This window comes from Dreissena polymorpha, chromosome 2, assembly GCF_020536995.1.
Source record: "Dreissena polymorpha isolate Duluth1 chromosome 2, UMN_Dpol_1.0, whole genome shotgun sequence".
Classification (NCBI taxonomy): domain Eukaryota; kingdom Metazoa; phylum Mollusca; class Bivalvia; order Myida; family Dreissenidae; genus Dreissena; species Dreissena polymorpha.
In genome coordinates, this window is record NC_068356.1 from 15,338,538 (window position 1) to 15,363,449 (window position 24,912).

The 24,912-nt window shown below is 34.4% G+C and overlaps 1 protein-coding gene across 2 annotated transcripts in view; it reads right to left on the reverse strand.

Annotated features, from left to right (window-relative positions):
• Window positions 1-1,348: 1,348 nt before the first annotated feature.
• LOC127865979 (nucleoredoxin-like) overlaps window positions 1,349-24,912 on the reverse strand; it is a 45,096-nt gene continuing 21,532 nt past the window's right edge. The window contains exons 2-5 of one of the 2 annotated variants that reach the window (XM_052406136.1): window positions 21,239-21,383; window positions 20,206-20,405; window positions 14,245-14,392; window positions 1,349-1,449 (exon numbers count right to left, since the gene is read on the reverse strand). In XM_052406136.1, the coding sequence (XP_052262096.1) occupies window positions 14,252-14,392; window positions 20,206-20,405; window positions 21,239-21,332 (435 nt within the window). In that variant the 5' untranslated portion in view covers window positions 21,333-21,383 and the 3' untranslated portion in view covers window positions 1,349-1,449; window positions 14,245-14,251. Of the gene's footprint in view, window positions 1,450-14,014; window positions 14,393-20,205; window positions 20,406-21,238; window positions 21,384-24,912 lie in introns of those variants that run through there. The other variant, XM_052406135.1, reaches the window with a different exon arrangement.

Sequence of the window (24,912 nt, forward strand, 5' to 3'; positions counted from 1 at the left end):
GTTCGACGCGAATCGATATTTTGGGTAAGTACGAGGACTGCTTATATAGCTAAAAAAATACCTCCGTTTTTCACGTGATGGTCGAGTGGTAAAGTCGGGAGATATTTTACTCCAAAACTCCATGACTCTAGGGGTCAGTGGTTCGAGCCCTGTGGAGGTTAACGTTTTTTTTTTCTTTTTTTGAATTGTATTATTATTTTTTAATGGAGATTTTTAGTTCAAATGTTTAAACTTATCAATATAAAGCATTTAAAGCAGTTAATGACAAACTTTAATACATGCCAAAATCTGTTGGACGGCCCCTTTAAGAACATCATCACATCAACTCATGATTGAACCGGGGCGATACATAAATCTAAAACGAAACGAAAGGTTACGTTCCTTGTGCGTGAATTATATTGAAAACGATTATCATTTATTCCTTGTATGTTCTTTCTATGAAGAATTTCGTGAAAGGTATATTCCGTCCAGATTTTATTATCAGCCAACAATCAACAAATAAATTTAACGAAGCTATGGCCTCGCATGATGAAAATATTATACGAAATATTGCCATGAATATGTATTATGCCTTCGAAAGACGTAAAGTGTTTTAACTGAAACACTTGTTTTGCTGTACCACTATTGAATTATATGATGTTATATGCTTTTTGCATGTGTTTATGTATATGCAAGGGCCGGTGGCCGTTTAGCAAATACACTTTCTTCTTCTTCACAGTAATACTGAACATGTATCATGCTCTTATTTATCAATATCATCTTTTGACGATTTAAAAACCTGAACATTGTAAAGAGTTACAAACGCAAAACCATTGCATAATTTGTTAAGTTCGGTTGTTTATAACATTTTGTGACATTTCTAGGATTGCTTGAATAACATACAAAATACGCCAATCTATCAGCAAGGATGCCAGAGTGGTTTATGTTGATAGACTTATACTCCAAGGGCCAGTGGTTCAAGCCCAGTTGACGGCTCCTTGTTTTGTTACTTAAATTTTATTCTTTTATTCACTGGAGCTATTTAGTTACAATATTTACGTATATCAGTTTTAAAGCATTTAATGACGCATTTCAATATATGCAAAACTCTGTGAAAAGGTCTCTTTTATATTCACTGATATAGCTCTACATCTTCTAAGAAAGCGTCAGGTATTCCAATTTGCTTCAGGCATTCCGATTCGAAATAATGGTAGCATTTGGTCTTAACAACCACTTAGTAGTATCGAACCGGCTTTACCCTTCTCAGTAATTTTCTGTTCATGATTACACTTCTATTGCACGTATATGTTATTGTTTTGTGTGATTAACTGGCGTGGTACTTCGACGTAATCTTGTTTGTTTGATTGCTGGGTTTTCATGCACACTTCGCCTTCTAGAGCAATACACTCTTAGAAACGCCTTCATATTTAATCTTGGCATCCTAAACGTCTATAACTGGTGTCTTGATACCTGGAAATAGTAAGCATAGTATTCTGTTTAGTAAGCATAGTATACCGTTAGAGGCATAATCAAACATAAGTATGCTTTTAGGTGTTAACATAAACAGATAAGAATTATACTATGAAAATAATTCGTCAAATACCTTATATTACGCACACCAAAATGTGATGTATTTTAGGACGTGTAATACAGAAAAGAGCCATTTGTCAATTGGAATTCAGGTCCCAAAATGTGTTTAGAAGGAAGTCAGTTCCAAAAAGAGCGGTCAAACCAATTTTTCGAAAATAAATCGGAGATGAAATGGCGTCTAGAAAATGAAATAATCGCGATTTTAGTTTTATTTTACTGACACGTGCGTCAATACTGCGTATCATAAGAGAACATGATATGTGTACATCCAATTTCTCGAACTACACGTTAGAAGACAACATATTTGTACACGGTTTTCCTTCAATAACTATTTTATTCCGTATCTTCGATATTGAAAAAAAAAACTACGGAAGCACAAACACAAGCCGAACGGGCGTGTTCATTTAAAATAAATATAAATACAAAGTGGCTTACCGCATGCCCCCCCCCCCCCCCCGACTTTGGACCTGAATACTTGATGTTTTGTATAAAGATTGAGACATTTTTTTTTAATTTCATAATTAATTTTTTTAATATGGTTATTTGTAAACATGGCAACATAAGAGCTCATCTATAAAACAATAATAGAATGAGAGAAATAAAGAAAACATTTTACACGCACCTTGGCTCAAACCATTTACATTTTGATAGAAAAAGAAATCCCTATAACAACTAGACTAACCGTGCAGTAAGAAATAACATGCATTTTAAACTTTATTTAAGCAATCAACCTAGTGTCACAAAATATAACCGAGACAACATAAACACTCAAAAGTATTCAATCGTTTCGCGTTTTAATGGAATTCTGTTAATTTCTATCATGATAACTCATGAGCGACAATGCATTTTAAGAACAGAACAAAACAGAACATGTGTTTTATTATGACTTGCACAATGTACATCGTCAGTCTAACAAAACAAACAAAGCATGATTAAGAAGATTCATGACACGTGAATCATATAATTTCAGCACCTACCGTATACAATTCAGTATATGCGGTACACATGGTCTTTATAATAAAACATATTACAATTGATTATGATAAACATACACAGCGTTATTTCAAAATGTTTAAGTATGTGTCTTTGTTTTACGAATATGAACATACATTTAACAATGAGTTTCTTTTGTTTAATGCGTATTTATTAAACAGAGCATTTTTAATTATAAATTTGGTTTTGTTATCAATGCCCACCATTTCAAAAAATTTACATCGATGGGCGAGGGTAATATTACTTTGGTACATATTTTTTACGTATCTCCTCTAAAAATTGACATATAAGAATGAAATGGTACTCATCTTCAATATCGTGTTACTTATAAAATAAACAATAAAGCTGATCCGTTGCAATTTCTTTTCGACCATTACTACCAGTTTGTATTCTTAGTTCGTAAACCGGTAGTCTTAGTCTACAGTAACACATTTTTAGGCTGCTAGGTAGTAAATCGAGGTATGATTCGTAATGGAAAGTGTTTTTGAAAAGTACACAATTAGTAAGAACATGGTTTGTTTGCATGTACTGGGAAAATTTCTGAATAAAATAGTCGATGATACGTTGTTTAAAAACACACACACAAATGATTTAAAATCGAAATTGTCAGCATCTTCAAAAATATAAGAGAAACCATTCATGTTCAGCAATAAGTTTTACATTATATACCATATATTAAAGCCATTGTTACATTCCTCCTTGGTTTGCTCATACTCTTTTTTAATAATACTAATATCTGAATGTATAATTTTACTCCAGTATTTAATAATTGTTATATATCTTCAAATGAATAGAGGGCATCGACCTAACTCACCAAACACGCCCGCATTAGATGTATTAGATTTTTATACATTTGCAAATTTCAGGTTTAGTTCTTTTGATTATATGAATCCCCATACCTCTGCTGAATAGATAAGTATAGAATTGGTTTTACTACGTACTTTTTACAATGGAGTAGTAGGATGTTTAATGCCATAATAGCTTTACATGCGGAATATTCTTGGTTCAGATTAAAATTCCCAGTGTATTTGAAAAAAAAACAGTGCCATTTTAATTAAAATAGTCTACAACCATGAATTCTTTGCCATCGGATTTCCATTTTTCATTTGATAACAGTCTGCCCTCTTTCTGAAAACCATAACTCTTGTTTTGTCTGTGTTTACCGGAAGTTCACATGTTTTAAAATACGAGTGTAAAAGAATAATCTTGGTTTGCAACTCATATGGCGATTACGCAAAAAAAAGTGCAATATCGTCTGCAAAAATGTAAAAGCATGAACACAATATGGTCAATTAATAATTCCGAATTAGGTTCATTCTTCAAATGAAAGTCTACGTATTTTTATTTTTCGAATCTGCGACAAAAAGTTTCCTTATTTTAATTTCGGAAGTTTGTGAACAAGTTCTTTTAAAGCAATATACATGTACATGAACTTCATACGCATAAAAATTCACTACCAAAAGTATATGTTTACAAAAATATCTTAATGTTTTAGAGGCAAATACGATTCCTACTTTAGAGTTATTACTTTATACAGAATACATATCTTATAATCACACAATGATAAGCTCGACTTTGAGCGAATGGACTGATCCTCGGAACAGTTAAGCGCTTAATTATGACGTGAACAGGTGAGAAATTCAATATGCGAGGACTTATTCATTGGATAAACCCAGGCTGCAGTCACAGGTGATTAGCGTGTGGCTATGATATTAATTAGTGAAAACATCCTTTTGAATGATAAATAATTATATTATAACGAAAAATCTACTTTTCTGAAGAAAAAAAATTCACTATCAAATATATAAATATAACAAGGTATCCGACTCAAAATCAACCGAAAACGGGGTGCATCGCTTTGAACAGCCATAACTTCAGCAATTGTGCAGCGATTTTCACGATCTCGGTCTTATTCGACGCAGAAATGAATTTCCTTTCTGGATATATAAATGTATTGCAATAGTTTTACAAATACTGGGTCAACTTTTAAGAAATAACACGATACACAACTCGCGTGACCCAGTTAACATCGATCAGACCGTATTCATGACTGAAATCTTCACGGAGTAAAGGGCATTTCCCCTGCAAAGTTTACGGACCTCGACACTATAATTAAATAAAACGTATGAAATAACATTCTTACCGTGCTTGCCGTTGCATTATGCATCGAAACTAACTGCCCAGCGCCGTTTGAAACCTTTGTTTACATACATTTCAACTAACTGACATTTTGAACACATGAGTGATTTCATTGGTCATATGCGAAGGTGTGTTTTTACAACTGGAGATTTCATTCATTAAGTCAAGCGAATTGTGTATCGTGTTATTTCTTAACATTTTACCCAGCATGTGATTCAAAATGATGTTTTCACTAATTAATATCATAGCCACACGCTAACCACCTGTGGTTGCAGTGACCCCGGCCTAAACGGATAAAATCATGCGGTGGCGTAGATCTCTGATTATAGTATTTGAGTTCAATGCATACTTTTCGTTATCACAGCAAGGGTAATCACCAGTCCAACGTGTTGACGCTCTCAAATATAAAGCTACTTTTTCGGCTCAGCTGTGTAACGTCAATTTTCACCTTAGATGACCTTTAAAGTGGTCCAAAATGAATAAACCCGAATTGTGCATTGCCTAATAATACAAAAATCACCGTAAACATTGGTAGTCTGGTTCCCAGACTAAAACATTGGATGCATATCATTTGAACTGAAATATGAATATATTGTAAACAAGAGCTGTCACCATAGGATGACTTATGTCCCCTATAAACGCTTGATAGAAGTTATGAGCTTTTTTCGAAACCTAAACACAGATTTCGAAACCTAAACGCGGACCCTAAGTTCAAGGTCAAGGTCACAGGGGTCAAAATTTGTGTGCGTATGGAAAGGCCTTGTCCGTATACACATGCATACCAAATATGAAGGTTATATCTCAAAGGACATAGAAGTTATAAGCATTTTTTAAAAGCTAAACGCAGATTTCGAAACCTAAACGCGGACCTTAACTTCAAGGTCAAGGTCACAGGGGTAAAAATTTGTGTGCGTTTGGAAAGGCCTTGTCCATATACACATGCATACCAAATATGAAGATTATATCTCAAGGGACATAGAAGTTATGAGCGATTTCGAAACTTAAACGCAGATTTCGAAACCTAAACGCGGACCCTAAGTTCAAGGTCAAGGTCACAGGGGTTCAAACATTTTGTGCGAATGGAAGGGACTTGTCCATTTACAATTGCATACCAAATATAAAGGTTATATCTCAAGGGACATAGAAGTTATGAGCATTTTTCGAAACCTAAACGCAGATTTCGAAACCTAAGCGCGGACCCTTACTTCAAGGTCAAAGTCACAGGGGTAAACAAATTTGTGCGTATGGAAAGGCCGTGTCCATTTACACATGCATACCAAATACTAGTATGAAGGTTATATCTCAAGGGACATAGAAGTTATGAGCATTTTTCGAAACCTAAACGCAGATTTCGTAACCTAAACGCGGACCCTTAGTTCAAGGTAAAGGTCACAGGGGTAAAAATTTGTGTGCGTATGGAAAGGCCTTGTCCATATACACATGCATACCAAATATGAAAGTTATATCTCAAGGGGCATAGAAGTTATGAGCATTTTTCGAAACCTAAACGCAAAGTGTGAAGGAAAGACAGACAGACGGACGATCCGATCACTATATGCCGCCTTTTCTTTGAAAAGCGGACATAATTACATTTAAATTACAATAAATTAAAAACTGTCATGACACAAAACATCATCTAAACATTACATCGAAACGTTTCTCCTTAGTTTACGAAGCAGTATAGCATTAAGGTGCATGTAGAGGCTTCAGTTTGAAAAATGTGGGACGGCTAGCATTGAGCTCAAATTTGACTAAACGAAGAGTGCCACATCGAAAATGTTTACATATTTGCTTCAAAGGGTGGTTTTCCTTCAAAACTGCTACCAATTTTGTGCAGCAAAATCTCATACCATCGACAAAATCAATCAAAATACAAAGCGATTTTAACACAAAAATAGACATTATTTTCAAAAATCTGAATGATGTTTAATCAACGTATTTCGGCGGAAATTTATATAACTAGTGAATAATATCGACATTGATGAGGGCAAGTTACGCTTAAATAGTTAAAAAAAAATACATATCTAGAAATATCAAAACTCGAACACCTGTCATTTCATGACGATGGGGCAGCCATTTTTAGATTAATACAATTGAAAGAAACATGCTTAAAACTCACTCATCGCCTAATTGAAATTCCAAACGGTTGACGATGACAAATGCATTGGATTGTAATCTTTCCGTTGATGTGTGCAAACTGCATGATCAGACCTCATAAACACTCCAAAAAATAACTTTGTAAGAAGCATTTCGCCAATGTTTACAATTGTTGTCAAATCACATGTACTTGTATTATTGCGCACAAAATAGTACGCTTACAGACTGACAGAAAGATCGATACGAAACTCCGTTCAATTAATCACGGTATACTATTTTATTGATAATATATAACGAAATAATTCGCTTCAACAACCTAAATGTAAAAATAATTCTTTTAAACGAAGTTTTTAATAACGAAAGTGAAAACAACGGAAGTCGGATGGATATTATGTGAGATGCACTTTGGCTCCAGAAAAACAATACAAATACACTAAAAAAAGACGTGTGGGGGGAATTTTCAGCTGGAAAATATTTGAAATGGGGTAAGTGATTATATCTCTGTGTGATCATTTCTGTTATTAAGCGCGATCTCTTCCTGATTAATGTTAACAGTTGTTTTACTAGTCGCGACCAACTGTCAAAATAATGATGTGTTTTCTCAGGTATGTGTATACACATACCAGGTTTTCTTACTACTTCACGTGATTTCGACCGATTTGTAATGCACGTTTTTTCTACGGAGCACAGCGAGTGCCACGCTTTCAAAATGGGTATAAGGAATCGATATACAAATGTATAAAAAGATTCGGTTTGCCAATAGGAACACATTATTCAAAACGGTACAAGGACAGTAGTTGTTCAGGAAGGAAAACAAACTATGATACATAGCTGTGTATTTCTATGTAAAACTATGATTTCTAGAGTCGTCTGCACAAAACTCATAAAATCTTGTTATTGATGAGCAATATCTCCTTTTATCACAATGAGTTCTACCCAGCCAAACCTATTTCTTTATATTTATTTACAATTTTATATTTCGTCTGCAATTTCTTTCATTTTGAGGTGATTTAAAATTTTCCATTTTTATAGCAAAATTGTTAAGCCCTTGAAATAGAATGGTGGCTCTTATTTTCCACCATACCTGGATTTTAAAAAAGTAGTTCAGTTTAGTTATTTTTAGAATTTTGTTTCGGAAAATTATCCAAAAAAAATGCTGTTGAATAATAACTCATTTGTTGTTTTCTGACAATAATTTTCAGTGAAATGTTGCTAACTTGAACTTGTATATGTATATAGCTTTGTATTTATTCAATTTATGGTGCATATCCTTCCTAACTTTAGATTGAGATTTTGAAAATTAGTGTACAAATGAATTGGTTTTAAGCAAAAATATGAATAAAGCAAAAAAATATTGAATGTCAAAAATGTGTTTATGTTATTCTATCCGTCTTTACCTTTAAAATGATATATAGTTTGACCATATTGTACCACATTGAATGAAGAAAAACCAAATAAAAAATTTAATGAATTTTATCCCTCCCTACTCCTATAAATATGAGGTCGATTTACATCGACCTCATATCGTTTAACGTTATTTTGCAATAGCATCGTTCCGACATGAATTCATGTCGGAAGCTTTAACGGCATCAAATTCATATAACAGCACAGAATAATCATGCAATAAATTATTAAACATAAAATATAAACATTATTTTACTAATTGCACTAGAAAAATGTTTATACAAACTTACAAGTAATGATAGTCCAGACCTTAAAGGGGCCTTTTCACAGATTTTGGCATTTTTTAATTCATTCATTAAATGCTTTATATTGATAAATGTAAACATTGGATCGTAAAGGCTTCAGTAAAAAATCAAGAATAAAATAAAAAAAAGGAAAAGAACATTGCCCGGAGCAGGTTTCGAACCAGTGACCCCAGGAGTCCTGCCAGAGTCCTGAAGTAAAAACGCTTTAGCCTACTGAGCTAATCCGCCGAGTACACATACTTGACGTATTTTATACCTTATATAAGCAATCTTCGTAGTTTCACAAAATTTAACGACAAAAACAGAACTCTCCAAATTATTCAATTGTTTCGCGTTGCAACGCTTTATAATTTTTAGGTTTTAAAATCGTCAAAAGATGCATATAATGGCTATATTAGACCATGGTAAATGTTCAGTATTACTGTTTCCTCACAAATATCATAACTAAAACGAAAATTTGCGAATCTGAAACAACTTTTTTCAATTTTGTCAATTTACCAAAGCGTGAAAAGATCCCTTTAAAACACTACCACTGTTCAAATTCAATATTGTTGCCATATAGCACTGTGTAAATTGAAAGTTGCATAATGTTACCTCATTGGTCGGTTATAAATACATTGTTTCTTTATATATAGTATTAGATTTAGACGAAAATAATAATTTACGTGGAATGTCATATAAGTTTTCCATGAAGACTTTGATCTTGCCGTGTGTGTTTATGGACGTTATTAATTATGTTATACTTATTTTTGTATTTCATTAAGAATTAGAACGTGAAGCCCTTTTTGTTAACTGTTTTTAGCAAACGATTCGCGGCTTAATAAGACACGGATTATAGTTAAAGCGACACTTTCATTTAAAGGTTTCATGTGAACAATATTAAATGAAACCTTTTTTGGTATAAATATATTTTATTGACATGTTAAATTCGATACTTGAAAAGGTGTTTAGTCTTTAAAAAGATGTCGCTGATATTGTTAATTTCAATAACTGTTAATATGCTTAATGTTGTATAAGAAATTGAATAGTTTCACTGAGTTGTATTCCCGCCTAAAATCCGATATCGTAAAACGCGCAACGGTTAAGAATAAGGTTTGAATTAGTTTAGGTATTCAGATCCGAATATCAGCAGCTGTGCCAGCTGGGAAGCCCCGTTTTGGCTTTAACAACCGCAAGCGAAACAACATACTTTTTTTAAGTCTTGCGCTTAAGACTCCATTATCACAAGTATAGGTCCCTGCTGTAGCGTATGACAGCATAGTGTTAATTAGTATTGGTCGGCACAGTATCTGATCATAACGAGATAATTGGTTTGTGCTGAACACAGGGGCAATAAAACCACAGATCTATCAATAAACAAGATTATTGAGATATCTTTTATTGAACACCGCGATAAAAATGCTCAAACCACGGACTCTAGATTACACGGATAAGAAACATGGCAACATTCTCAGAATCATCACTGCTATATGTGTAATCACCTAACAATTCGTCTAAAAATAATTTATATGTTTGAGTTGAAGACGATGTACTGTTGTATAAGTCTGAAAAAACTATCTGTCTGCCTGTCTAAAGCTAAGCCGTCATCGTCCCAGTGAAAAAAATCTGATTTTGAATAGTTGGACATGATGCCCTGATGTCAAAATACGTAATGACCCGCGTAACACCGACCGTGATTTTCAAGAATCTTTAATAAATTTGTAATTTAAGGTAAATAACATTTCATATAATTATACATAATTCCCTCGTTGATAATTAACAGCAAACCATGAATGTTTTTGACACCCATTTTATTTCAAGTATGCATGCAAAGCCGAATAAAAGCGAGAGGGTCCGCTATATACGCTGTTTCATCATAAATTTAACACCCTTTCTGTGTTATAAACAAGAGCTGAAATCGTTCATTTATTAAGATTTATTTATAATAAGCTTTATTGAAATGTTTCGCGAACAAAATACTACAATATATTCCATAAAAAATATAATAATCATGGCAAAGAAAATTCAATGGCCGGTTTCTAAACAAAGGCATAATCGCCAAGAACGTAGCATCAGTTCAGTGCGTTAGGAACGCGCGCTACTTTCTTCCGCCTTCATTCCTTAATTACTTTCGTTTTTAAACAATTTTTTTCTATCGTATACAGAATTCTATTCTCCTAAGCAAGATGTAATTTTTAAAACTGAACTCCAAATATAAACGCTACAAATTGGTATTAAGTACGAACATGTCAACCGTAAATCTAGATTCTAAAACTCCAAAACGGTATATATTTGCAAAAGTTAAAGTTATAACTCGCCGGGCTGTCGAAATCAGAAGAACGCTACAAATTGGTATTAAGTACGAACATGTCAACCGTAAATCTAGATTCTAAAACTCCAAAACGGTATGATATTTGCAAAAGTTAAAGTTATAACTCGCCGGACTGTCGAAATCAGAAGAAAAACTTAATATATATTTATATATCTGTTTACTACGTAACGTAAGCTTTCTAATGATATATAATTTGTCAAAATCGGCCGAGAAATGAAACTATAATTCAACAAAAGACGTGAGTGGGTACATCAAAATGTATAACCTCGGCGCTTCGCTGTACGCTTATTGTACAAGATCGATAGCCACAACACGGTAAAACGCGCGGTGGTAAAACATAAAATGTGTATTTCTTGTGTTTATCTCGCTATAAATCCATTAATAACAACGGGAATATACTAAAACGTATATTTTTTGAAAGAGGAATTAATAAGCAACAAGATAACGTATAAAACAATAAAATCGGATGAATAGTTTTTGCATATGATTGAATTTACTACATTAAGGGTCAAATACTCGATTCATCTCCTATCAATATACACGCCGTGATACAACTGGTAGTTTTAATACACACATATAGGTTTCATTGAATTAAAAAGTACAGAAAGCTAAAAAGTGATGTGGTTTGTTTTACAACAACAATTGGTTATGTGTAACCTATTCAAAAAATAATTTCGTTCAAGATAATTCAATGTAATTCTATAAACGATAAACACACTTCGTGTGTTGTGTATGTTTATTTTTAAAATGTACATAAGTGGTTTAAAAGCACAAATTTTACACATTTAAGAGGTAATTGCTCACATTTATGTCTAATTAATGATAATTTTATGCATTAGCAAGATTTAACGTAAAACACTGAAGTTTAAGTTGAACTCAATTTGCTACAGGAAAACGACGGTAGCCGTTTAGACGTAAGCGGGGTAGCTTACGTCTAATTATTTGGACTATTGATGAACCTTAATCACATGTCTCTTCAATTAAAATAATCTATTGTTTATATGCCGTATCGGCCACACTAAACACTACAAAAATAGGCTAGATTGCACTTTACCGGTACGCAGTTGTTTACCACTATCGACAAAGCGGGGGTTTGGGGGCGGTATCCCGCGATACTAAGGAAATATATATGTGTTGGAAATATATCTGTCTTTGATTTATTATAATCCAAATTTGCGTTTATTATTGTAAATATGTTTCTTTGTACTGTGTTTTGCTCATTTTTTTATATAAAGTTCTGTTTTTATGCAAAAATGATGCTTGCAATATTGAGTCTTTTATGTTTACATTCTACTAACATCTGTACACATTATAACACATTATCTTTTATTTCGTTTATTTCATTCCAACATTATGTTCATAGTATTTCAGTGGCGAAAATGTTTTCTTTCCCCATTGAAACTAATGTATTACTCGTTCAATTATGAAAACCTAGTCATTACAATACTTATTGACAATAAAACATACAATTTCTCCTCTTCTTGTTCTTCATTTTTATTTGTTAATACATTAAAATATATTATCTTATTATCACTCACTACCTTCATTTAAATACATGGTCGCTTCATTCCATTTCCTTTCACTGGTCGCAAACATTACAACATCAACGCCGTATATCTTTTTAAAGATATTTCTTGTTTATATTAGTGATATTTGATTTCCAAAGAATTTAGCACATATAAAAGTATCTCTAAATTCTTTGCGCGTCTTATAAAAAAGACAAGGGTCATCACGTTTCATCGGCGTTCCTTCTCGGATATGTGCGTTCTTTGTACATGTACCTTCCTTTATTCTGACCCGAGGGTTACGGTTGTCATTTGCGAGCATTTAAAAAGCATATAAAATGGTGAGGCTGTGGTACGTTCTATGCCTTATCATTTGTGTCAAAAGTTATTAAGTATACTTACAAAACAAAGTAAATTTGAGCCAACAAACATATAGTTATTTAATAGAGGTATATATATATATATATATATATATATATATATATATATATATATATATATATATATATATATATATATATATAGATATATATATATATATATATATATATATATATATGTATATATATATATATATATATATATATATATATATATATATGTCTATATATATATATATATATATATATATAATACAAGTAAAAACACGTGTCTGGGATTTTAAATATATATTTAAAATCCCAGACACGTGTTTTTACTTTTATTATATAATATTCACAATCTGGATTATTACATTTTACTTATATAACTATATATATATATATATATATATATATATATATATATATATATATATATATATATATGCATTATAAGCGCAAAAATATGCCTGTCGGCATAACTGTGCGTCTGTAGTGTATGCATACCTTATGTTAGCTGTCGTGCGTATACTAGTTTATACTTGTGACTGAAACGGCGTGTCACAACATTTGTTCAGGTGACGTCGTGCGCCCGCCAAGAAACATTTTAGTGGATGGAAATACGTTTAATTGAATAGCACACGCACTTTTAATCGAATAAAAACGCAATCAAACTTCTTCTCGGCAAGGTTACATAAACTATGACTTTAAAGAGCATGGTTAAATCTTAGAATATGACAATATGCAAAAATTGTCACAAGTTAACGTATGTCTTAAATAAAACTCAATTGGTATGATTCCGTTTGAAAAAAAGTTGAATTCAAAATATGGTTTTGCAAATTTAAGCTTAGTCTGTTGTCTCGTTCTTCCGAGTACATGTATTTACGACGCTGCCCGGCTAACGCTGTTAAGGGAGGCACGTCGGTTACATTTCATTCATCTCTGTACTGTGCTCAGAGAGTAGTGTCACGCAATCCAAATTTCCAATCATCCGGTAACTATTTAAGGAGGCATGTTTCTTAAACAAAGACATTCTGCCATCGTGGTTTTAGTTGAAATCTCTATGAGTGGTGATAGTGATATTATTTGTACTAAAACAAGTATTCGTGTATATTGAATTGTTATACGAGGTCAAAATACCAAGGTGAGATGAGTTTGCAAAACGCATTTATATGCACATTTCCTTTAAATTATCAGATATTGACTTTTGTTAATTTTTAAACATGTTAAATATATATTGATAAAAAAAACACACACGAACGATTTAAAAGAGTAAAACGTAACGTAACGTTTTAATGAAAAGTATGAAAATTATGCAGTGTACATAAACAATAGAAACTAATTAACTTGGCGTATATGGGCCCGAAATTATTTCAAGAAATATACAAAAAAATAAAGGTTAAATTCATCAAAATATAAATATTATTAAGTAAGCGTTTATAATTGTTCGTTCCTTACAATTTACTTGAATAACTATCAAATAATATGTTCCTGGTTGACACAATTCTTGATATTAAGCGAATACTCAGATGTTCGTGAACGCCTGTCTATATGTAACATACTGGTTCCCTATGTCCACGTAAGACTGACTGTTTCCCCGAACTGTTTCAGCACGGCGCCTCTGCCGTTGGTTGTAATGAGGTTTCCGGCTTTATCCACTATAACCAGGTTTGGTATCCCGATAATGTTGAACTTCTCCGAAATTGTATCCTGCAACGGCACAAGAATAAAGAAACATTTAATTTGCGTTGATTTTTTTAATAATTACATAGCCTGTATAATTAATATTGTTTATTCCATAATCGTTTCATAGATAACAGTCAAGCACTTATTATAATATGATCCCAACAATAAACTGAACTTTGCCAAGAGCGTAACTCATAACACTTAGTTTATTTTGTAGTTTTACCAATTTTTTAATTCGACGTCATCAAAAGTCTACGGTTTAATTTGACGCTCTAGAATGTCTTTCCCGTTAAGAACCAGTTGATTAAAAATTATTCGAATGTGTTCACTACTTGTCAACCATATTATATAATATAAAATAAAAGGTTTGCTTAATATATACTAAGTTTTAACACATTTGTTATTTTCTTTATTAAACTTTCGTCATCAATCTCTTGACCGGCTGGGCCGTTGGGGCAACAATGGACGACGTCTCAGAATTCCTCATAATGTCATGGGTCGTAATACAGAAGCATCTTAAGTTAAATTTTATTCTTATCCTTAAATTGCGAAATTTTCTTAAGTGTTTCGTTTCAAATTGCAATAGATTGCATCATTATATACATTTAAATACCGATAACATCATTATGCCATTTTATTTGTTATTTTAGGAAGACCAAAAAAACATGCGTTTCCTTATTTGGTAAAGAAATACAAAACATTGTAATTTTGAACTTAAGTGAAATTAGTTAAGAAATGACTAAGATGTTTCTGGAATACCACCCCTGGTCTGTTGTATGGTATGCTGCTCAGAGCAATTCATCCATGTAAAGGGATGTCCAATCAGCTTTTACTCTGACGGCGTCCACGTCGAACTCCCTCTACGTGCCCTGGAGAACAGTATTAAACAGATGGTCGTACTAGGCGACGTGTCCAAACCAAACCAGCTTTTATCGTTTAACGGTCGCCAGTAGGGGCCCTTGTGGACCCAAAAGTGTTGCAGTCATCTTCCGGACGTAGTCGTTGGTCGTATGCTCCGTGTATGAGATTCGAAGCAGACTTCGTAGACATTTATGTTCAAATGCTTGTATCTTGCGTTCTGTTACCGGGTGACGAGTCCAGGTCTCGCAGCCGTAGAGTATGATGGAGACTTCGAGAGACTTGTAGAGCCTAAACTTGGTGGCGAAACTGGTGGAACTGCTTGTTAACAACCTGCTCAGTGAGGCCATCGCTGCAGTCGCCATGACAATTCTTATTCGGACCTCGGCGGTACTGGAACCATCCTTGAACAGGGCTGCGCCCTTCTTGAAGCATAGCCACTTCTTCTAGCTTCTCGCCGTTCATGGTAATTTGTGCACTGGTGTTGGTTGGGCTGTTCACCATTATCTTCGACTTCTCCGTGCTAGCCTCCATCCCATATTATCCTTCTCTTTCATAGAGTCTGTTGGTGAGATCTTGAAGTTCACAGCTGGTGCCACCCATGATGTTATGTCATCAGCGAAGCTCAAGTTGGAGATTAATTTTGCACAACTAATATAATAAAAAGCCATACCGACGGCAAAACATGTCAGCACGAGATAATTAGTGATTTAACGTGCATCTTGTCACATAATTCCTGTATGCATCTGGTTTCGCAATATTTCATGCCCTGTATTTACGTCCATATAGCCAGAGACTAATAAGTCTCTGGAAAGTAGATGCATGCTTGCAACTGGGTTGAGTCCGTTTTAATTACAGATCGTGACAATATTACATGGTTCACAGATGTTTGTTTTCGTGCCGGTGCATTTACCAAATAATTTTTACGCTCGTATATGCAGTTCAAAAAATTAGTCTGACCTATCAATTTGACATGTTTATGTAACGAAACATGTATTTAAGAAGAAATATCTTGGTAACTCGAAAAAGAAAGTTTTAACCCACAGGAGAGACACTTGAGGATTATCTTAAGGACCCATGGTGGGGGTGGAGTCCTGTCTGGGTGGATTTGGACGAAATGTGTAATGTCCTGGAGGTTTTATCAGTATATTACAATATCTTATTGACTTTTAAAAGTTGTATGAACAACTGAATAAAAAGCAAAGAACTATTCATTCAGTGTATATGTGTATGTGTTATTACGGTACAATACATTAGCGAAAGAGCGTCACTTAATTAGATGATTGTATTATTCGTCTAACCATTATGGACAGTATCTCGCTTGTTTTATCCTTCATGTTTTTAAGCTTCATCTGATATATTTAATGTTAATAAGGCTTGAAAATAACGCAAGGAATGGACTGTGTTTCTCGTTCTGTGAAAACCGGATTTAATACATATAGGTAAAGTGTCGTCCCAGATTAGCTTTTGCAGTCCGCATAGACTAATCAAGGCGACACTATCCGCTTAGATTGTATATTTGGTAAGAAAAGACATCCTCTAAATGAAAAACTCCATAAAAGAGGAAAGTGTCGTCCCTGATTAGCGCGTTGGACCACACAGGCTTAGCTGGGGCGACACATTACGCAGATGCACTTAATCCCGTTTTCACAATAAGCGACTCATAAATATTAGAACATGGTAGCGAATAGTGTTATCTATCTAAGTACCTATAAAATGTGTAGACTTTTATTAAAAAATAAACCATTAGCATAGGAGCTTGAAACATAATCCCGTATATTTTATAATCCCTACAAAAACAAATAAATAAATTAATTCATAAATAAATGCGTTAAAAATAATCAATACGTTAAGCCGAGTTCACTTACTTACAAGTATTTCTTAACCTATGTTTGCAATTAAAGAGAGACGCCGTATTATCCGCCACAGTTCGAATTAACGACGATCCCATCAAAACTTCTAGTATGTAGTATGTGATAGGCATAGTTTCGTTCATTTTTATTGTCGAGATTATGCCCATGTAATTTTAATATTCCATTTAGGAGATCAAACCCGGAAACTTCCCGGTCGCTAAGATGTCACTTTATCATCTTTGCATGGGCGACCTTATGTATGACTTAAATGAAAGGAAAATTAAACAAAAACTAATTAATTTTGTAAACAGGCCAAACACAATAGATGATAGTGAATGCCCATCTGTTTTTTTTACATGTTAGTGAAAAAAGTGTATTTTTTTATTATTTATATTGCCCCTTTTATAAGTGATATGGACGTATACTGAAATGATATTCAAATATTATTTTTTCTGTATTCGAATATGTGATTTTTCAAATGAAATGACTTAAATGTTTCAATGTTACGCAAGGCCGGAACAAAGTACTGTTCCTTCGTATTAACACTTGAGTGTTTTTAATTATAGTTAGAATGTTAATTTTAGATGTACATGTATACTGTAAATAGAACATATAGCTTGTTTGATATGAACGCTCTCGAGCAAAAATAAATTGATACTTATTGCAAATAAATGTATAAATTTGTATTTGGTGATTATTTGAATTCTGATCATAGCATGGCTTAATCACGGATTTGTATATCGATATAGCAATTTAAATAATTGGTCATTTGAAGCTAACGCAAGTCGAGTACTTAAAACATATTTTATTTTCAAAAGCATGGCATTTTTTCAACATTATCGAGGTTTTATCCCTTCGGAAAGTTTTAACATATTGTTATGGTGACAGACTTACACACATGGAAATGATGTCATTTACAACGTACGCAGTAGATAACACAAAACGGAATAAATATATTAATTTCTTTCGGGATATGATGGAACTAGTTATACTATAATTATTTTATTTTAATAAAAAAAATAATAATAATAAATATTGAAAAACACATTTACGATCGAAACAGTTAAAACAAAATGGAAGATGTTAAATCATCTATTAAACTCACATTTACATTCTGACTTTCAAGGAAACGTAACTATACATACGTCTGATGGAGAAAAAGCAAGAGCTTAAACAGTTAGTTTGTTGCCATTACAACTATAGACACATCCTTTGGAGTTCTTCCTGTACCTACCCTCTTTTCATTTGTTAATTTTGCACAACGTATGTATTAATGAAACTGAAATATTGGACATAATCAAAATGTGTATTAATAAACATATGGGCCAAGCGATGGCTTGTTGATTTTAATACCCAGAAAAAATAGGAAACTTAATGTTAAAAACAAGAGAATATTCCCTTTCCTAAATTAATGTTTCGTTATGTACCCGTAGCATTTGTTGATAATCACAAACAGATTGGTCTGACGTTAAGCAGTGATGGTAAATGGAACAAACACATTATTAATAGTCTGACGTCCGCGTCAAAAATCCTCGGAGTAAAATGTTTAAAGTTATGTATAAACTCTCAAGAAAATGCCTTAATCAAATAAATATCACCTACGTGCGACCATTAGTAGAATATGCAAGTCAAGTTGCCTCTGTTGTGTTTATCGAGACACGCTGCTTTTTGAATAACATGTCATTTACAATATATTAAACATGGTGTTTTAACGCCCTTGCCAATTGACAAATAACCACACTAAAGAACAAACCCTTCACAGTTACCCTCTCGCCAGCAAATCATCATCTTGTAATCGTTTGATTTTTTTGAATGTTCAAAAATTCGAATATTTGAACCCATGCCTTCTTGTTATTGTTGTAGCACCAAACACTACAGTATTTTGTAAGGGCCCAGACTAGAAGTGATTTGAACCCCAGGAATAAGGTTGTCGGGACCGGCACCAGATAACCCCTTGTTTCTAACGCAACCAAGATCTCATGAGAACAAAGATCCTGAAAAGGTGTAGCAGAAAGGCCTACGCATGACAACTGCAAAGAAGGTGATCACAAAGGACAATAATAAGTACGTCGTAAGCAGGTCTACGTCGTAAGCAAGCGCACATATAACCTCTTGCCAATGCAGTCAGCTCACTGAATGTCAATTCAAGACAACGTTTACCTTAAAGAAGTAAATAAGCATGAACACTTCACGGATTAGGAAGAGCGTTTCCAACAAAGCTGTTCATCATTAACCGCAGTTGTATTAAGGTGTTGATTTGTGTTGCATACCGGTAATTAGTTGGCTTCTTGATAATCATCGCTAGGCTGTGAATCCATTACGCCGTATATGCTAAGAGATATTCCGTGCTTGATGCCACTGAACAAAGCTATACTCGTTTATCAAAGCCGCAGTTACCAATAACTTAAGTACAATTTCATGTAATCATTCTAGATCAGTTTCCTGGAGTCCGACCACGTCATTTCCAGGCATCATTGCTATTAATGAGGGTAGTAATAAAATCAGATTAATGGTTGTATTGCGTTTTTTGTCTGCAATGCTGACAACTGTCGACATTGTCATAATTTAATCAGAGACTAGTAGCGAGATTGAAAATAATATTACTTGTCATCGAGAATAGTAGAATCAAAATGTTATTTGAGAACAGGTTAAAGGTTGTAGCTGGCATTTTTAGAAATACTCTATTTGAATAAACTTAGGTCAAAACTAGCATAATAAACCTACCGAACATAAAGTAATTATTCTTTTATTTAATTTTGTTGTAAGAGAGTGATTATCTCAAATTAAATATTGAACAAAATCATAATAATCCAGACACCATTTGGGAATACTTCTGTTGTTATTGTCGTGATAAATTCATTGTTTTGTTGTGTATGTATTTATTCTTTTTTTTATTTTAAGAAAATATATACTATCAAAATAAGCTGTTATGACGTCCATGCTGGCGAGAAAAAACTAGCTCGTTTCGTATTCTGGACATGATAAAGACATTTATTAAGTAATGTTGTATATGTGTGGTTTGTTCTATAAACAGAAAATTATTTTATTTTATTATGGAAAGAAAACCGAATAAGCGCAGGCTGGACTGGAGCTTCGTTGGTCGCTCAATGCTACATTTGTTCTCACCTTTATCGATGAAAGGTCAAACTTCAGTGCCGCCCATGGCATCTCTGCGTAGTACTCATGGAATGTTTCCTCGTCAAAGTCACCACTCATGAAGATGATCTCGAACTTTTCTCCTTGGCATTTGACCTTGTTATAAAATGACACCAGTTTAGGTGTGAACCCGCGGCATGGGGGGCACCACATTGCGGAGAAATAAAAGCCTGAAATAACCCAGTCTTAATATATATCAGCTGTGTTCTGTGAAAACTGGGCTTAATGCAAGTGCGAAAAATCCAGATTAGCACGTGCAGTCCGCTTGAACAGGATTTTTGCTATGAGGAGACTTCCTTTAAACGAAAAACACCATAAAGCGTACAATGTCTGCGGCGCACATAATAAGCATGTGCAGACTATACATGCTTATCTGGGACGACATTTGACACACATTCCTTAAGAACCAGTTTTCCAAGAAAAAGGCAAATATCAATAAAATGTTATTCATAAAACGTGTAGACAAATGTTGAAAAGATGGCCCTTCTGTGGCGCCAGTGAAGTATTAGTATCACGTGTAATAACGGCGTACTATAAGGATTAGATCCAATGTGTTTGAAATGCAGGATGCGAACGTTTCTCCGTTAACTTAATATCTAAATGTATTGAAAACAATACTGCAAATTGAATGTACTGCATAAACATGTACTCGTAAACTATTGCTTATTAATTTAGGAATGCGTATTTGTATTACTGTGCATAAAATACTTCGAATAAATGGGATCTTAGCGCACGAAATCAAATAACTTGTTTCTATGCACAGCAGCCAGTTTCTTGTTATCATTAGTTACCATATACACGTGTATCCAGCAAAAAAGCCAGAACACGAACGTTTTGGAAATCCTTCGGATATCGTTCACAAGTTATCATACCTACCGGTAATCATTTTAGTCCGTTCATATTTAACTCTTGCTTAAATTTAACCATGCTGAAAATTTCCAACTCCGTACACACTCTGCATTATATCACTTATTTAATAACACAATATCACAATCAAACTTACCTATACACTCTTCGTCCGTTAGCTCAAAGTCTTTGTCGCCTTTTACCAGGTTTCCTTTCAGCAGATCGAGAATGTTGCTGTCCTTCTGTGACATCTTGGAACCAAGCTGCAGCAGCAACAATTGAGTCGTGTTCTTCGCAGGAAACTAGACATAATGCATGTGCGTAAAGTGTCGTCCCAGATTAGCTTGTGCAGTCCGCACAGGCTAATCCGGGACGACACTTTCCGGCTAAATTGGATTTTTGCTAAGAAAAGACTTCATTTTAACGAAAATACCATAAAAGCGAAAATTGCTGTGTATTTATATGTTATATATATGTGAGTTATTGTTGTTGTGCAACAATATAGGCTTAATATATCCCGGAATGCTTGCGAAACAATCACTATTCACTGTTGTGATGTTGTCAGGTTAAAGCAATCCTAATTATTTTTAATCGCTTGTAATACTCCTTCAAATGAAAAAAAAATAACACCAGCGCCAAATTTGTGTTCGAAAGTTCCAGTAAAATTTATAATATCTTTTACAAATCGTATGCCCGTGGGATACCAACTAAAAACACAAAAAGGTCAGTTATGAAAATAGGTTTTATTTTTTTAACCAGAATATGGGGAAAGCGATGAAGGGTATCGAGGGTTTAATTAACTGTGCCCTCACTTCCATGTGGCATTAATTTTGTATCATCTGCAAATTGTGATATTATATTTGTGTATTTTATTCCATTACAAATACCATAGATGTTCTGGATATTTCTTATTTAAACAGATAAAATTTCAGTACATGAAATGAAAAAAACATTAACTAATGGGATCCCCCAGTCTAAAGCCACGGCCTATTTTAGAGAATTCGGACAGAAAACCATTTAACTGCACAGCAGTAGTAGTAGTATGATAAAAAAGCCGATTTCCAGATGTTGAAACTGGGACCACAATTAGCGTTTAAAAATAAGAATATAGAAAATCAAATGCTTTTCAAAGTCTATCATCATCAGTTATCCGGGTATACATGTATTATGTTTTTCAGTAAAATGAATAATATCATATACGAGGCGAATGTTTTCTCTTATATATATTCCCTTTACAAGCCTGTTTGATCTTTATTTTTCAGTCCAAAATGGACCTAAGTCTTGCAGTAATAACTTCAAATTATGGCTCACTTAAGCAACACAGAAAACAACCACGATTTTCGAAACATTAGTTGGATTAAACATTGTTCATCATTTTGGTTTTGACAAAACAGCATATATAACATACATGTATACACATTTTGTTAATAATACTATATAGTAAAGTGTTTCCCCGCAATACTTATTTCCCTTGAACATGAAGTAAGTATTACCGGAATATTAACTGTAGTTTCGTACATAACAACAGAGCATCATGTGTCATAATCTTACAATATGATATTTAGCTTTACGTTTCTTCTTTTTTTCAGGCCAGGCCAATAATCATTTGTTGTGTCTCGTTGATATATGATTTAATATTTACTATTCTAATTATTTAAATCTTTAGTCAAATTATGCAAAATAAAGCCTAAATATATAATAGAAATTTCTTAACCAAAATCTTTTCTTTCAAACTTTTCAATAAAACAAATAAATATATACAAAACAACAGAAAACGTCAATTTGCACCTACAGGTTCAAGGGTGGCGAAATTGTATTTGAAAAATGTTCTCTTTTATAATGCTTGGCTGGTATTCTACTTTAAGTTCAACAAATTGTGTTGGACCATTTATTAAATACTGACGACATTCACACATCATACAATTTGTAAACACACAATCAATACCTTCGTTATATCCCTTATGTTAATAAACGGTATATACCCGACTAATGAATTCGAATTCCGTTCAGTTTACGAAATGTATCCTTACAGATGATATAACAATGACAAATTAGTAAACTGTAAAGACAAGTCGCACCCATAGTACTAATTTATGTCGTATCTATCGGATTGTATGGGCGATCGAACCAGCTACAACTCCCGCTATCATCACTAGTGGAGGAGTTCAAAGTTGCAAAGACACGACTGGTAGTGACGCTCAAGCAATCGCAGGACAGTTCAATTCGAAATGCTGGGATTGAAACTAGGACAGGGAGAAAGTGGTCAGCAAGCCAAGCAGTCGAACAGGCCGAGAAAAGACTCCAGCAAAAAGACATTGTCGGCATCACAGCTGTAGGCAGACAGGGGCTAGGCAGCTCCAAGATAACATTATGGAGCTCTGCTGGAAACATGGAAAGGAGGAGAATGGTGCAAGATGAAGTCAGAGCAGCAGAAGAAGAAGACAGAAGAGCGAAAGCTGTGGCTATGGGTGCCCAAGGTGCGTGGACGAAGTGGACAACGACAGAAAGAAAACTGACCTGGGCTGATATTTGGAGCTACGAACCACTGAGGATAGCGTTCCTGCTCAGATCAGTCTATGACCTGCTACCGTCACCCTCAAAACCTGCACATATGGGGTCTACAGGATCACCCCAAGTGTCAATTGTGTGACAAGACAGGAACCATGGAACATATTCTGTCATCGTGTACCACAGCCCTCACCCAAGGACGCTACAGGTGGAGACACGACAGTGTTCTTCAGGAACTTGCTGACAAGTTGGAGCGCGAGAGGACCAAGAAGAGGCCCGCCCAGACAGAAACCCCAAATGATTCAGTTCGTGAAGGAAGGACAAAAGGCGCCTAAAAAACTGCAGCCTACCAGTTCTGTATTAGATGAATCTGATCAGTGGGAAATGTCTGTTGACCTGAAGCAAAAGCTAGTGTTCCCGAACATTATCCAGACAACATTAAGGCCTGACATTGTGTTGTGGTCCACTAAAGATGTGTCTGATCATGGTTGAACTGACAGTCCCTTGGGAATCTCGTTGTGAAGAGGCCTTCGAACGGAAAAAGGCCAAGTATACATACCTGAAAGAACAGTGCAGAGAGAAAGGATGTCGAGTTAGGCTCTACCCTGTGGAAATTGGCACTAGAGAATTCCCAGCACAGTCGCTGTGGAGAATGTTCAGTGCCTTGGGCATCAAAGGAGCAGACAGGAAGAGAGCAGTGGGCAAACTGAGCCTAGCAGCAGAAAGGGCATCCAGTTGGTTGTGGATGAAGAGAGAGGAGAGGAGCTGGAAGCCTACCACCAACACGTAGTGTCTGATAAACACTGCGGGCCCGCCGCCTGGAGAGTGTCCTGTGATTAAAGGGCCGAAACACTTGTTGATAGGCGGTTCTCAGCTGATGATGTTGGTGGTTTTAGCAGTACAGAACTGTATCTCACTCATCGCATCAAACACCTTTTTCAAATTAACACACTTGAGGAAGTATTGCGGGAAATGTGTTAATCACCATTGATGCAATCCGCACGAGTACGGTGCTTCGTGGAAAATATGTCAACTTGGTTAAACCCTTTGAATGCTGGGAAATTTGTCGTCTGCTAAAATGTCATCTGCAGAATTTCTAAAATTAGCACTTTCTTCGATTTTTTTTCAAAGAATACTATCAGAATAGCAAACAGTTTGGATCAGAACAGAACAGAACAGAACATAAGTTTATTACGACTTGTACATAGTACATCGTCAGTCTTAACCTTGTAATTATACATACATCAACAGGTCATGTGAATAGGAAGTGATCATACAGTTATAAGTAATATACATTCAATCTAACGTAATGCATGCAAGTAG